Genomic DNA, 15,007 nt, shown 5'->3' with positions numbered 1-15,007 from the left:
CAGAAATAATTACTTCCTAGTCTCTCCTTACTGTGGGATCCTTCACAACAGTGTCTCAGTTTTCACAACTGATACTTGTCTTCCAGTTGGTGGCAGCTGAGTTGGGACATAAAACATAGAAACAACAGAGGGTCAATAACATCCAAAAACCTACAACTCTAGAAAACTTGAACCCATCCTTCTCTCTCACACCCTACATGTAACATATTAGTCATACTTAGTAAGTCCCCAGTCTTTGACTTTTCACTCTTAGTTTTCCCTATTTTTAACCCAAACCCAGATCCCCTCCAAAAACATACATATCTCCCCTTCCCTCAGTGTTGTTATCTAGCAAAACTATCTCCCAGCAAACAAGACTTTAACCAATCCCTTTTCCTCCTGCCGTCTATTTCCTGTGCATCGTTCTGCCTTTCACTCTTCCTCTCACTTTGACTCACTTTTTGACCAAGCTTCCCTTGCACCTCACTAGCTGCCAGTCTGGGCCTAACCAGTGGAGCAGCTTTAGTCCCGTGGTCATTCAGGTCCAACCACAGCTCCATGCACTTGCAAGTGGCACATCCCCACCTTATCCCTTAGCCCCTTGTCCCCCTGCACAGCTACTCCCACTTTTCTTTGCCTTTCCACCTGAGCCTGCTGCTCACTGTTGTGCTCTCAAGTCTGCTGCCAAAGCCACCTTTCTCCTCCACACTGCCTGCGCCTAGGAAGCTGGAGAGAAAGCATCTCCTCGCGTCCATTTTCACTGCCTGGACTGACTCACCACTGAGGGAAATCTTTTACTCCTAGGCTTGGCCTATAGGTAATGCCTTGCAACTTCCCCAGAATGCAGAAGTGTGGTTTTTTGTTGTTGTTGTTTGGTTTGGTTTGGTTTGGTTTGTTGGTTTGTTTGCTTGCTTGCTTTAACTACAGAATCTCACTGAAATGCCCAGGGTAGGCAGGAGGAGCAGGAAATGTGGCATCACCTTCGTGTCACCCCCTGCAACACCAGGCACATCCAGACCACGAGAAGCAAGGGGAATCCAGCCCCAAAACCCAACACCTCGGGTCAAGGACACACAGAAGGCTGTGACCCAAGGGATCCTGCGATGCCTGGTGTGGCGCAACCCTCCCGGGAGCAAGACTCATCGGCCTCACCCCAAAACCACCCGAATTTCGGGTGTGCGCCAGACACGGGCCACGTACGCAGGGCTGTGGGGGGCGAGCAGCATCCCTCGCAGCCGGGCAGCAAACACAGCGGCGGGGTTTTGGGAAGCCCATCCCGGAGGGAGCTCCTCAGCCCCGGCGGTCGCCTCAGAGCCGCGGGGCGCCTGACATGGCGTCGCCCGCCCCCTCGCCCTCCTCACGCCCCGGGGGGCTGCCGGACCCCCCTCAGGGCTAGCGGGGGAGGCTCAGGGAGACCGAGGCGGGGCTCCCGGCACCGGGGGAGGAGGAGGAGGAAGAGGAGAAGAAGGTGGAGAAGGAGGCGGTGCCGCCGCCGCAGCCACCACCAGCAGCGCCGCCGCCGCGCCCCGGGGCGGCTGGACTCAGCCCTGCCCCGCGCCGATGCCGCCCAGGTGCGCGGAGCCGGGCGCAGGTGCTTAAATAGCGGCGGCGGCTGAACAACGTAAGCTGTCCGGCCAGGTAAGGGGCGCTGGGAAGGACAGAGGGAGGGAAGGAAAGATGGAGCGAGCTGCCGGCTGTGCACAGCACCTGCTGCGGTGCGGGCCCGTGCCGCCATGTCGGGGTCCCGCTGCCCCCTGAGGGAGCGGGCGGGAGGGAGGGCGCGAAGATGGCGGGCGGCCCCCGCGCTGAGGGGACGGTGCCATGGGGGGACAGCGGCGGCTCCGGCGGGGGGTGCCGGAGGAGGTCTCGTCCTCCTGCTGAGCTCCGTGGGGTGCTGTGTCACCTGGCTGTGCTGCTGTGGTCGCTGTGGGTCCGGCTACCTTCTGCCTCTGACCCACCTGTGGGTCCGCTGCCACCTGGCTCTTGGTGCTACGCGCACGGGCTGCGCTCGCAGGGCATCCTCCTGCCCCTCTGAGATCCCCTCTGGCTTGGGGGGGACAGTGTGAGGTGGGGTCTTGGGTGGGATGGTGCCTTTCCTGAAAGGAGTAGAGCGTAATTGCTTTGTCCATGTGTTGGCTGTGTTTTAGTGTCCAAGGGCAGCATCAAGAAACTCGCACGGGAGGGCTCTGGACAGCTTGTGGAGCCTTAGGTCTTCTTGATGGTCACAAGCCTCAAAGATCTGTGAGTCTGCTTGCCTGTGCCTTTTGCCAGTCAATGTCCATCAGATCTGTGTGACAGATCCTCCTAGAACTTGCCATAAACTGTGCTGCCTTGTGTCTGAAGAAAGTCACCTCTGGTTTTAACTGTGTGCTTGGACCTCACATCTATTTATTTTCTACCTAGTCCCCCTCCTGGTGAGAAAACCAGAGCTGCTTCACCCCAGCTCCTGTGTGCTGTGAGTGTTATGTGTAGAAAAAGAACCCTACCTACAGAGGTAAAAGGCTCATTCAGAGCTTTTGCTGCATATGGGTTTTATCCTCACTGTCTGCACGGCACCCAGCCAGTCACCTGCTGAACTGTTCTGCAAGTGTCTGTGGCCATGTGCCCTTCTGGGATCCTTGCATCCAGCCATGGCATCACTGCAAGGACCCCTTCTCTACCAAAAAGGAAGGGGGACCATTTGTAGACCAGCTCCTATTCTAGCCATTTCTCTCTGTAGCCCACAGGGACTGTATCTGGCAGCTTCTTAAAGGAGTGTACATGTAGTTGTCTGGCACGGGATAGAAGCCCTGACACGTTGCCAGCTTGTAGTGAGAAGGATCCCTGTTGCACACGTGCCTGGAGACTGTCAGGATTGCCCTGTTTTGTGTAACTTCCTACTGAGGGTGTTTTCCAGCACTCTTCCAGGTGCTTAGTCCTGTCCCACCTTTAACACTCAGAACTAACAGAGTGTTAAACTTCTTACACTGTGAGCTGGTATAATCATTTTGTCAACTCATATTGGTAGAGTTTCTCTCTGTGACATCCACTGAATGCTTGGAGATTGTTTTGTGCAGCCTTTAAATTTTGCAAATCCTTCTTCTGGAATGTCAGATGCTATGTGAGAACAAAGTCAGGCACTAATTAGTCTGCCTATGTATGAGAGCAAATTGGTTAGATTAGCATCTGCAGAGTTGCTAGTGCTGGTAGTGTTACTGTTGCTTGATAGTAGGAAACTGAAAGTACTATCAGGCTAATTGGTATTTGCCCGTACCTACACAAGTGATCAAAAATGGTGTTGGGGTGAGGGGGTTGTACATGGGGGGGGGGGGGAAGGTGGTAAACTCCAATTTATTTTAGGTTGACCAGCTGTGTGCACAGAAAGCTAGTTCTGCTGAGTGTCAAGAGAGCAGTTTAGGGGAGAAATTGTGTTGTGATAATTACAGAAAATGTAATAGGTACAGAGTTGTATGTAAATGGAGAAGGGAGTTATACAAGGAGTGAGAGGCAGAGCAAGAAGAAGGAGAGAGCCCTCTGGAGTTGTGACATGGAAGTTAAACTGAGTAAAGTTTGACGGTTTTCCCTCCAGTTAGTTTGTCCGATCAGGATTCATGGTTTTACTTGAAACCAGAAGGAAAAAAACATAGAATGGCAGTGGCCTGACTGAGCTTTCTGAGAAGAAATGTCTCCTCATTTCCAACCTAAATGTGTCCTGGTACAAATTGAGGCCATTCCCTCTTGTCCTAAGAGCATGGTCCTTGTGCATGAAAAGATTTGGGTGTATCTGCAAGTGAAATAGCAGAAATAAGGTCTACTCTGGGAGACGTAAAACAGAGACAGAAGTGTTTTAATTCTTCCAGTTTTTTGTTTTTTTTTTTTCCTTTTAATCCTCAGTTCCTGAATTCATATGACTGCATGAGGATATCAAATTGCGTATGGGTAAGGGAGAGTAAGCATATAGCCCTGGTGTTTGTAGTAGAAATCTTAGAAAATCTGAACTCTGAAGGGTCAGACAGAAAGCAATCTGTCCCCTTTTTGTAATCAAAATTTGTATTTTTAAATTCTTTGAGTAGCCCATAATGTGAAAGTTGTATCACAAGTGTTACATGCAGAAATTACAACGTTATTTCCTGTTCTGCATACCTGTCACAGGCCAGGCTTACAAGAGGATAAAGCACTATATCGTTTAAGTTAAGCTCATAACCAGACTTCCCTTATGAGCTACATTTCCAGTTCCTCCTTCCCTCATACCTAACTGTCTCTACACCACTGAATTTTGTTCCAGGGGTTTCTGACCTGTTACTTCATGTCTGCTTTCAAGCTAGGGGTGAATAGGAAGTGAAAACTCCCCCTTGTCAATATGCATTTGGAGACATCTGATCTTGTGGAAGTATTTCAAACACATAGTCAATATAAGCCGTGCTTCTTGAAACACAAGAAATATGGCTTAATCTTTCATTGGGTTTGCTATTAAAATTTGATGGTAGCACAAATGAAAATTTGTCTGCCCTTGGATTTTGCAGCATAAAATCTGTGGCTTTCATCTTCAAAGCCACAACAGACTGTTCCAAATGTTCCTTCTTTTGTGGCCTGTGAGAATTAAGAAAATATGCACATGCTTCATTTCTAATGTGTGTTTTAACTTAATCTCATAACAACAAGATTAGTGGAAGAGAAACAGGCACTGTGTTGGAGCAAAGAGAACAAATCTCTGGATTTTTCTTTTCAAGGACTAAACACTTGATTTTTTTTTTCTACTCCACATTGTTTCCTTTTGTCCTAATTTTCTTGTACTTATTTCCATATTTTCTTCCCTAGAGGGAATTGCAAAGAAAGCATTCAGACTTTTCTCTAATTATAGTGTATTGCTGTTATAATGGTTAATGTGCCTCAACAGAAAAACATCTCAAGACAGTTGTGTCTAAAACTGGGCTTTGTGTGTTTTTGTATTTCAGAGGCCCTTTACTCAGTTTAGTACCCTTGTAGGTCAATAACTCTGAACCAGCTCAAATCAATTATGAAAATGAGGAACAATTCTAGTCATCAGGGAGCAGAGGTAATTATTAGGGAAAAAAAAGTAATTTAGGAAGGACCAGTGAAATTGAGGAAGGAGTGACCAACCTAATTATTTTCTCTGTTCATAAATATATCCATCAAATTGGCGTGCAATATTAGAAGTATGCTTGGGTGAAGGTCTTCAGCCTTTCAGTACCTAAAGGGGACCTACAGGAAAGCTGGGGAGGGACTCTTTGTTAGGGAGTGTGGTGATAGGACAAGGGGGAATGGCTTTAAACTAAAAGAGGTTAGATCCAGATTAGGTATAAGGAGGAAATTCTTCCAGAGTGGTGAGGCCCTGCCACAGGTTTCCCAGAGGAGCTGTGGATGCCCCTTCCCTAGAGGCGTTCAAGGCCAGGCTGGATGGGGTTTGGGCAACCTGGTGGGAGGTGTCCCTGCCTGTGTAAGGGGGCTGGATCTAGGTGGTGGTTAAGGCCCCTTCCAACCCAAACCATTCTGTGATAAGGGAGCCCCCGCTAGCAGTTTTTCAAACTGTTCATAGTAAAGAGAAGTTATTCTCAGAATATGGAAGAAATACTTAGCATAGCTTATGAATGAACTGACCAGAGTAACGTGTTTCATTAAGGCCCGGCCCTTACTTGTGCTGCTTGAGATGGCCAGACAGGAGACTGCTTCCTGCAGCGGTCGACCTGCTGCTGTGGAGCAGCCTGCTTCCTTGCCCTCCAGGTCTTGTGCTCGCTGTGCCTTGTCACCAGCACGCTCTCTGCCTTCTCCTATGCTGCTGGAGGTCCTGTCTGACGTTCAGTAGATCTAGTAACTTCATGTGTATATCTGTTCACCCCTTTCTTTAAGTGGGATTCTGCTCTTACAAGTTAAGTGACTCAATAGATTGCCTTATATTGCAGACAGATAATTAGATAATTATGTATTTGAGTGACTAGTGGGTTTTATGGTTATGTTTTGTTTTCATCCCAGTGGGGCACTGCAGTTACTGGGGAGTGACACGGAGCTTGTTGTGGCTGACACATGTTCAACAGTTTGCTTCCAGAAATCACAGAATACTTTGTTTTTCTTGTGGAATAGCTGTTGTTGAGACATTTGTAAGGAGGAGTCAGTCTAACTTGTAGCTTCCAGTTGTCTCAGTTCATAGCAGGGCAGTAGAGGAGATGCTGAAGATTACCTGAAACAGCAAATTAAGCCAGTTACCTGCTTCCATTTTTGACAAACTGCTCCAGTCTGATGTCCTTTGTGGTATTTCCAAGTCACAGACAGTCCTGGGAGACTACTGGTGCAGGGAAGAGAGCGGTGCTGAAACACTGCAGTATGGGCAGGATCAAGTGCCTCCTGCTCCCAGTAGGAGACTGTTTTCTCATGGTGCATCTGGACTTGTGATTTTTCCAGTCTGAAATTCCCCGTGGTTTCAGGTTAGCTCTTGATAGATGGTATCTGCTTGGACAGATCCCAGTGGTTGCAGCTGTCAACCTGACCCCTGTGTCAGAGCGGTGCAAACTTCCCTGTTAGTAATGGCATAAGTGAATTTTTTTCTAGAGTTCACTGAATGGCACTCTGTCCTAATTTTCATTCAGGCTTTCCCTGCTCTGGTATGTCAACATCAGCAGATTGTTGTCTGCATGCACAAAACTGTTACTGGCCTCAGCACTAGCTTCTGTGTTCTGGTTACTTCTGAATCTGAACTCCCACAGGCTGATAAGGTCCAGAAGCCTTCTGGGAGCCTGTGTTGTAAAAACCAGATCCTGAGAGAACCCTGGTGTCTGTGTGATCATCACGTCACAGGAGCCACCTTTGTTACTTCTTTTCAAAGCTTTCTTAGAGTGTAGACAAAGAATTTGGAAACCGGGGAGGTTGAAAGGAAGTGTGGGAGCGATACACGTACCAGCTCTGGTTATGGAATCGGTGAAACCTGAAGTACAATCTTTAACATGGCTTTTTTTTTTAATTTTCAGAACGGAACCAAAAATCCTCTATGTACTTGCTCTTGTGGTTAAGTAGGACAGGAAGGTGACTTAGGGAGAGAAGCTGCAAAGTCTCTAGTGGCTGTGGAAAAAGAAACAAGATGTACATGCTTTGAAAGGTACGTATTAGAAGATTTACTTGGTAAAAAGGGCCAGTAGTCATCTAAACTCGATTTCATTAAGGTTATTGCTTTCAACACTTGTCACTTCCTACCATATGCTACAGGAATTTCTCCTAGCTTTGTGTTCAAGGGGAAGTTAACGTCACCTTGTTCCAAGTATTCAGTCTTTGATGTTAATGTCCCCTTAATCATAAGACTGTATTTCTGAAGAAATAGTTCATTAGTTGTAAATCAGCAGTTGTGGGGTGTTACAGCTGTTTTCAGCCTAACTCTAAAGTAAGTTTTGACCCATTGTCTGTATTCAACTGCAACAAGCTTCGTTAGGCCCTTCATACTATGATGGCATTACTGCAAAACAGAAAATATACTAAAAGCATGCAATTCAAATAGGTTGAGGAGCAGTAAATACTATGTAGCTAGTCCTGCTATTTTTTATTCTTCTGATTTGTGTATTTTCATGTTTACAGATTGACAGTAATTTTCTGCCACTGAATGCCAGCAGGAAAAAAAAAATATCTGCTTGATTATTGAGTTGTAATGCCTCCAGTGGCTGTTCCTGCACCAGGAGATGAAAGAAATAATGGACAACATGAGAAAGTTACTTTTTTCTTCTTTGTTTTTGGAGCAGTCTTTCTCTGTACTGGATTTCTGCTTTTAGTCTTTATTCTACAGTCATGCCCATATGAAACCTTCACTGACTGTAATGGGGTTCTTAAGGCTTCTGGGCCTGTGCTGGTTGTAGCTGGCTTGGTTTTTGTTTTATTGGCAAAATCAAGGGCCAGGCTGCATATAAGACAAAGACAATTGCAAAATGAGCAAGTATATGGCCTTGTTTTCTGTCGAGGGAGCTGTCAGTTTGCCCAGTTTCTCATCTTTGGATTCCTATTTTTGACGAGTGGAACGCTAATTAGTATCCTGGGCATTTGGGTTCCTGGCTGCAGCCCTGGTTGGCACAGTGTACTGCTCAACCAGACTCACAGTTCTGATGTGAACCTCCAGGGCTGTGGGTTCCTGTCGCTTCAAATCTTGGGGCCAATGATTGTGTTTACTGGGTTGTGTTTCTTCGTGATAGCTCATGTTAAAAAACAAAACTTCGGTCTCAGCGAAGGGTCTACTGAAAGTGAAGAACATCCTCAGAGCACTGAATCTTTTCAAGTTACAGCAGGTGGGTAAATGTGTGAAATTCTAATGTGAGCTTGCTTTCTTTCCACTAATGGCTTATTTGTTTATGAATATTACTTGTTTGGGCTATAGGCATGTTGTTTCTGTTCTGTCCAAACAGACAAAGTGGAGTCTTAGAGTTTAAGTTGCTTTGTCTTTTGTTTTCTGTACAATCACTCCAATTACCTTTTTCACAATGAGAGAACCTCTTAGCATAAAACATCTGATTGTCTATGGCAAAAAAAAAAAAAACAAAAACACATAGTCTGGCACAAATGAATCTAATTTCACTTCCTTTCCCAAAGAGTGTAGCTGACAGTGTAAATCATAGATCTAATGACTTCTGTGACTATATTTGAGACTTGCATGTATTTTAGCCTGGAGATCTGAACCCCCTAAGCAGGAGAGTCTGATTTATAAGTCTTGTATTGTATTCCCCTGAATAATGGCCAGATCTTGCAGTTACTCTCTTTCTGATGAAAGATGCTTCTGTTAATTGCAGAATATACTGTGTTTAAATAGTTTATTAGGAGGAAATGCTGTGATCCTGAGTATCACTCTAATTTTAAAGCCACATGAATACATTGTATACATAGATTATTCTGATAACTCTCTAGTTCTCAGGAAGGATTGATGGGTCAATCATAGTATTGCTCAACTGTAATCTGACAGGACTTGAGGTCCATTATGCACAACTCTTGGCCTTCTGTCTGTCAAATTAATATACTGACCTGTAGCCTGATTATAGCTCAGAAAACGTGAGAGTTTAGCATCAGTTTTCCAGCCACTAGAATAAATGAAAGGGGCATAGAGAAAAATCAGATTAATTTATTGCCTTTAAAAAACAAAACTAGTGGATTCCTTTTACGCTTCCATCAGAGAGTAAAACTCAAAGGTAGAACAATGAGGCCTGACTGACACAGTCACCACTGTGACAGAATGTCACTCCACTAGATAACACCCCTTGCCTTACGCGGTGTCTGCAATGCTCCCTGACGTGTCCCTGCAAGCTGCAAAGAAAGAAGTGCCAGGCTGCAGTGAATGTCTGTATAAATTATTCAAGCTCAGTGACTGATACAAACTTTGTATTTAGAAAAGAATCCTGAAATATGAAATTGAAATTGGCAGGTACACTACACAGTACATTTAATACTGAATTATTTATCTACAGCTTTGTGGTACTTGTGTTAATAGTGTGCCTGAGTAACTTTGTAGGGAAACTGTCAAGGTACTCAAAATCAGCATGAAGTAGTAATCAGAACCACTCATGACTCAAATGCTTTGTTTTAGCAGTGAAATAGATACGGGCAGATTCATAAAACTTCTGTTTTAGATACATGAGGAAAAACAATTGTCTACCCTTAAACTGAGTCAATAGTAACTGTGGGCTTTGTATTTCCAGTTTCTGAAGACAACCAACAGCAAAGAGGTTTATCTCATAGCTGGAAAACCACCCAGCGGAGTTCTCTAAATGAATTCTTCCATCTATGAATATGCTGTGTCTTCAGTCAGAAACAGTATTACCCCCAAAATACATCCCCAATGTATTTCTGCAGCTCAGAATATATAATAATCTACATGTAGGGTTACTGCACTCTATGTTAAAAGGTAGACAAGTAAAAATACTGTAATCTAAAAGACAGGAGATGTTCTAGGATACATTTTAGGAAAAAAAAAAGGGGTGCTTATTTTTTCAGAGACAGTAATTGGTGTTTTTTTCCCCTAGTTGATGCAACAATGGTATTCCCACCTCCACCACCACCTTATTTTGCTGACCCTATGTCACTATCTGTGACACCTTGTCTTATGTCAAGTGGCTTTCCTGCAAGTGAAAATCCTCCACCATACGAATCCATCTTCAACGATGGGTAAGACTGTTTTCTTGTCTGTTTTTGGAAATGACATTTCTCAAGGTATTCAACACATGTTCTTAAATAACTGTAAATTAACTCTCTCTGCTAGGCACTACAAACTTTTCTACTCTATTGCTTAACTACAAATACCTTATTTACTTATTTACTGGCACAAATATCCTACTACAAAAGAGGAGTTGGGAATCACACTACCAAGTGTCTTCCATAAGGGTTAAAATTTAAGTTTTATTAATGAAATTAACTTGTGACAATCTTAAATTAGTGGCCTTATTTAGCTATTGCTAGGTCAGATTACTTCCATAGACTCACCAAGAGAAGGTTACCCTGCCAGACTTTAGGAAGGCTCCGTAGAACCAGTGTGATGAACACTTCATGACACCTGTCCAGAGGTCCCATGACCCTGGGAGTGGCACTTTAATGTGTACCGTGTTCCCTGTGACTCTTGTTTCTCTGCCTTGTGGAAAGGCCCTTGCTGGTCTGCCCTGTTCCTGCTGTGACTGACAGCGTGGTGAGACAGAAGGATGCCTTGATACTGTGGAAGAAGAGCAGGAGACTCCAGGGAGCTTTAAAAGGAGGCTGCAATGCCAGCTTCATCACAAGGTGTTGTACCTTGCCCATGTAACTACTCCCCTATGCCTTGAGCAGAGTGTGACTTACTAGATGCTGCCACCACCAGGCCTAGGTAGCAAGAATAGCTGATTGAAGAGTCTCCTGCATTATACGCATTTTCAGGGACAGTTCCCCCCATGGGTTGCTATCAAGGGTGAAAGAGGTTACTGCAAGGCCACATACCAGGAGCTTCAACCAGGTCTGGCCAAAAGCTAGATACCATATACCCAATTTATTCTCAGGCCCTTAACGATCCAGGACTGAGGAGGTTTTACCCTTTGGAAGGGCCAATGAGTTTGGTTTTAATCTGTGGGTCAGTAGTTTGCACGAGTCTTGTTCAATGGGATGCCTCCGGTCTACAAGACTATGCAGTATATGAAGCACCATCACTGCAAGAGTCCCTGTACTCCAGATTTCTCTGTTCACATGAGGTAGTGAGTTCCATGACCAGCTGTATTAGCCGTGTCTGGTATCAATTCTACATCAGAATTCTTCTATCTTCACCTTGAAGCAAGCAAGCACAAACCCTTTTCATGTCCAAAGACCTAAGTGCCACAGAGGAGGAGGAGGCTTGTGTTAGAATGGTGCTTACTCCTTCCTGCTTATCACACTGTGAAGTTGTCAGTGGCTTCTTTCACTCCTAAACATACATATTCAGTGGACAAGAGGGGATGGCCTCAAGTTGTGCCAGGGGAGGTTTAGGTTGGAGATTAGGAGACATTTCTTCTCAGAAAGAGCAGTCAGGCGTTGGAATGGGTTGCCTGGTGGAGTCATTGTCACTGGGTTATGTAAGGAAAGGTTGGATGTGATTTAGTGGATGATATTGGTGATAGGGGGACAGCTGGACAAGATGATCTTGGAGGTCTTTCTCAATCTTAATGATTCTATGAATGCTGTTACTGGGGATGAGGTGACTATGCTCAGTGTTTCCACGCTGAATGCGGAATTGGTGGGGATATGGATGTACACACAAAACTACAAGTTGGCTCTGGGAGTAAGGCATAAAGAATGAGGAGTTCTTCCCTTGTCTTGGGAAGCAGCGGAAGCAATATGCGGAGGGCCACCTCCAGGGTGAGTTGAGCAGCATGCTGGAATAGTGTGGATGCAACCAGTTGGGATCTAGCTGTGATGGTTAGATGGAAGCACTGACTACTTGACTGCTCTCCTTGACTTCCGCTGAACTTAGTAGTCTGGTGTCCTGTTGCTTCTGTTTCTCTGGCTCTGAGCAGGAATGCTACTTCTTATAAGCCTTCCAGCAACCCGTCAGGACATAAAAATTCAAATTTCTTTTCATTTAAGGTCTCAAGCAGCTAGGGATTCCTATTTTAGTGATGCAATTCTAAGTCTAGTAACAGTCTTTCATAAGAGAAGAGAATAGACTGGTAGACTGCAAAAAGGAAGATACATTAGGAGCAAAGGATCAAAAGATTTAGTAAGACTGCCCTACCAAAAATAGCTAATACCCATAAGCCAGGCTGTGATGTGAATTAGAAAGGAGCTTGTTTGCCCTTCCATCTGAAGTAATCAAATTTTTGAGTCATAATGTAACACATAGTATGAAATCCTAATGCCTATGTAAGTTCTTCGCTTCAGGGGTTTTCAGGGAGTGTGTGTGTACATGTATGTTCATGTAAGTCAAGAGTAACTTCACTTTTCACTTGCTATAGAGAAATGAGCTGTATTAATATATGGTTTTGTTTTTACAGAGCACAATTTGCAGATGATGATAGAACAGTTGCTGCTAGAGACTATGAAGCTGCATGTACAATTTCTGGATACAGTTCACTTTCAGATATCTTACCAATGTTCCCCATGTCTCTCTCCTCTGAATCACTTCCAGAATATGAAGACAAAGTATCAGTAACAAGTAATGAATGTTCTCTGACATCTTCATCTGTTTCCCTAACCACATCGGACACCAGCTCGTAGAGGACTGTCAGCTAGATTCCACTTTTAAATGAAATTGCACTCAGCTTTATGACTTTTGACTCAGATTTATGACTTTTTGACTAATTACATTTTCTAATAAAAGCACTAATATTGTCTGTCTGATCTTTTCATTAGCAAGAACAAATCATGAGTTTTTGCTTCAAGAAATACAAGATAATTCTGGGCTTCTGAGTGAATATTATGAAGTGATTTAGTTTACTGAAACAATGACAAATGTTCATCTTGTTCTGCTACAGCTTCAGTTTCTATACTTAGTTCTTCTTTCTATAAAAGAGGCAGTAAGTAACAACAAACTTCTTTTACTTTAATTAAAATCTGTTCAGAGCTTCAAAGAAGAAATCATTAAGAAGTGCTTTTATTTCTATTTCTTTATAACTTTTGTGGAAAATACTTCCTTTCAGTCACTGACTGTTTTCTGAGAGCATCACCCATAGAAGTCTTTAAGATGGGGAGCCAATATGTTATAGAGAAATTAAGTGGTTACTTTTTCATCTGTCTAGTAATAACCCCTACACAGTTTAATTTAGACCCTCTCTGGTCCTTATGTAAGTATAATCCCCCTGAAAATCAGTTTTAGCCAGCAGTTAAAAGCCCTATAGGCTGTCAGTTTAACTGTGGCAATGACTGACTTCAGGGGCATTATACTACTATTAAATATCATCATTTACAGTTTATACAAGCAGTACTGATTAACTTTATGAGAATGAGTATTTTCCACAATCAGGCATTATCGACCAGCTCCTGCAGGAGATGCTATTTCATGGAAATGCATAGGGCACATGTTTTTAACTGACACAGCTCTTTCCTGACCTCTCAGAAATGCAGCCTTCTTCTGGCTCATCTGTCTGTAATTGAAATGTTTGCTTATAGGAGATGATAATTCACAAGGGAGTTGCTTCTGATCTTTGTGTTTTGACTTGACATGAAACCTGTTGTAACCTCCTAGTTTGAGAAAAAGAGACCTGCAATGGAAGGTGGCAAAGTTTCTATTGGGGCTCCACTCAGTAGGATGTAATGTTTTTTTCCCTGTCTGGGCAGCTGAACTCTGCCACAACTCCTAAAAGAAGTGGGAGAAAATACAATGGAAAGGGCTCAGGCATTGAGGTAAAGACAGGAACGTCATTCATCAATTATCACATGCAAAAGGGGTTGTGCAGAGGGAGATTACTATGATGTATTGCCTATCACTGGTAGACTAGAACAGTGTGAAACTAAATGCAAACTACAACTACCTTCTCCTCAGCCACCCTCTTCTACTTCCTACCCCTGAGCAGTGTAGATGAATGGGGCTGTGATCAGTCCCTAACATTTTGTCTCCACCACTCCTTCACAGTCACTCTTTTCCCCTGCTCCCCATGGGGTCCCTCCCATGGGATGCCATCCTTCCTGAACTGATCCTGTGGGGGCTGCCCACAGACAGCAGCTCTTCAAGCACTGCTGCCACACGGCTCCGTACCACGGGGTCCATCCATCCCCCAGGAGCAAACTGCTCCAGCACGGGTCCCCCACGGGTGGGCGGCAGCTCCCCCCAGGCTCCCTGCTCCTGTGTGGGCTCCTCTCCACGGGCTGCAGCTCCGGCCTGGGGCCTGCTCCTGCGGGGGCTCTCCATGGGCCGCAGCCTCCTCCAGGCCACATCCACCTGCTCCACCGGGGGCTCCTCCACCCATGGGGGGGCTGCAGCGTGGAGATCTGCTCCATGTGGGACCCATGGGCTGCAGGGGGACAGCCTGCTCCACCAGAGGCCTCTCCACAGGCCGCAGGGGAACTGCTGCTGCCTGCCTGCAGCACCTCCTGCCCTCCTGCTGCACTCACCTGGGGGCTGCAGGGCTGGTGCTCACTCCTCTCTCCCAGCTGCTGTAGCACACCATTTTCCCTTCCTTAAATCTGCACTCCCAGAGGCCCAACCAGCATTGCTCCCTGGCACATCTGTCCAGCAGCAGATCCCTTTTGGAGCCATCTGGAGCCGGCTCTGCTCTGACATGGGGCAGCTGCGGTCCCCTTCCTACCAAAACTTTGCCATGTAAACCCTATTCATGTGGTAAACATTACTGGTGTTAAAACAGCTTGCAAGAGTGGTCTCTGTCTTGTTCAGCTGAGTCTCTGAACACTTGTGTGCTGTGGGACCCCAACCAAACAGGATTTGTGTTCTACCCTGATGAATTTCAGGGAACCTGTCACAGAATGCTAAGCTTTAATTAGGCACTCAAGTTCCCTCCTGTGCCTAGGGAAAGGCAATTGCCTCATATTTCCTATGACCATGCAGAGTACTCACCAGCAGAGTACTTCAGGGAGATATGTACTAACTCCTGCATTTGGCCATTTATTTACACCTTTGTGTCGTCAT

At 45.1% G+C, this 15,007-nt stretch overlaps 1 protein-coding gene across 3 annotated transcripts; it reads left to right on the top strand.

The window, feature by feature from the left end:
- The first annotated feature begins 1,300 nt into the window (after positions 1–1,300).
- Positions 1,301–12,758, top strand: TMEM171 (transmembrane protein 171). 3 transcript variants are annotated; one of them, XM_068667312.1, is made up of 6 exons: positions 1,324–1,617; positions 2,127–2,220; positions 6,939–7,066; positions 7,537–8,234; positions 9,957–10,098; positions 12,420–12,758. In XM_068667312.1, the coding sequence occupies exons 4-6, from the start codon at positions 7,607–7,609 to the stop codon at positions 12,640–12,642; spliced, it is 993 nt and encodes a 330-aa protein (XP_068523413.1). In that variant the 5' UTR covers positions 1,324–1,617; positions 2,127–2,220; positions 6,939–7,066; positions 7,537–7,606; the 3' UTR covers positions 12,643–12,758. The 3 variants fall into 3 exon arrangements, with proteins under 3 accessions (XP_068523414.1, XP_068523413.1, XP_068523411.1); XM_068667313.1 differs by lacking the exons at positions 2,127–2,220; positions 12,420–12,758 and adding an exon at positions 10,570–10,741 and having other exon boundaries at positions 1,301–1,617; XM_068667310.1 differs by lacking the exon at positions 2,127–2,220.
- Positions 12,759–15,007: the final 2,249 nt, after the last annotated feature.

Source organism: Anas acuta, chromosome Z (assembly GCF_963932015.1).
Source record: "Anas acuta chromosome Z, bAnaAcu1.1, whole genome shotgun sequence".
NCBI classification, from domain to species: domain Eukaryota; kingdom Metazoa; phylum Chordata; class Aves; order Anseriformes; family Anatidae; genus Anas; species Anas acuta.
This window is presented reverse-complemented; position numbering and strand designations above follow the sequence as displayed.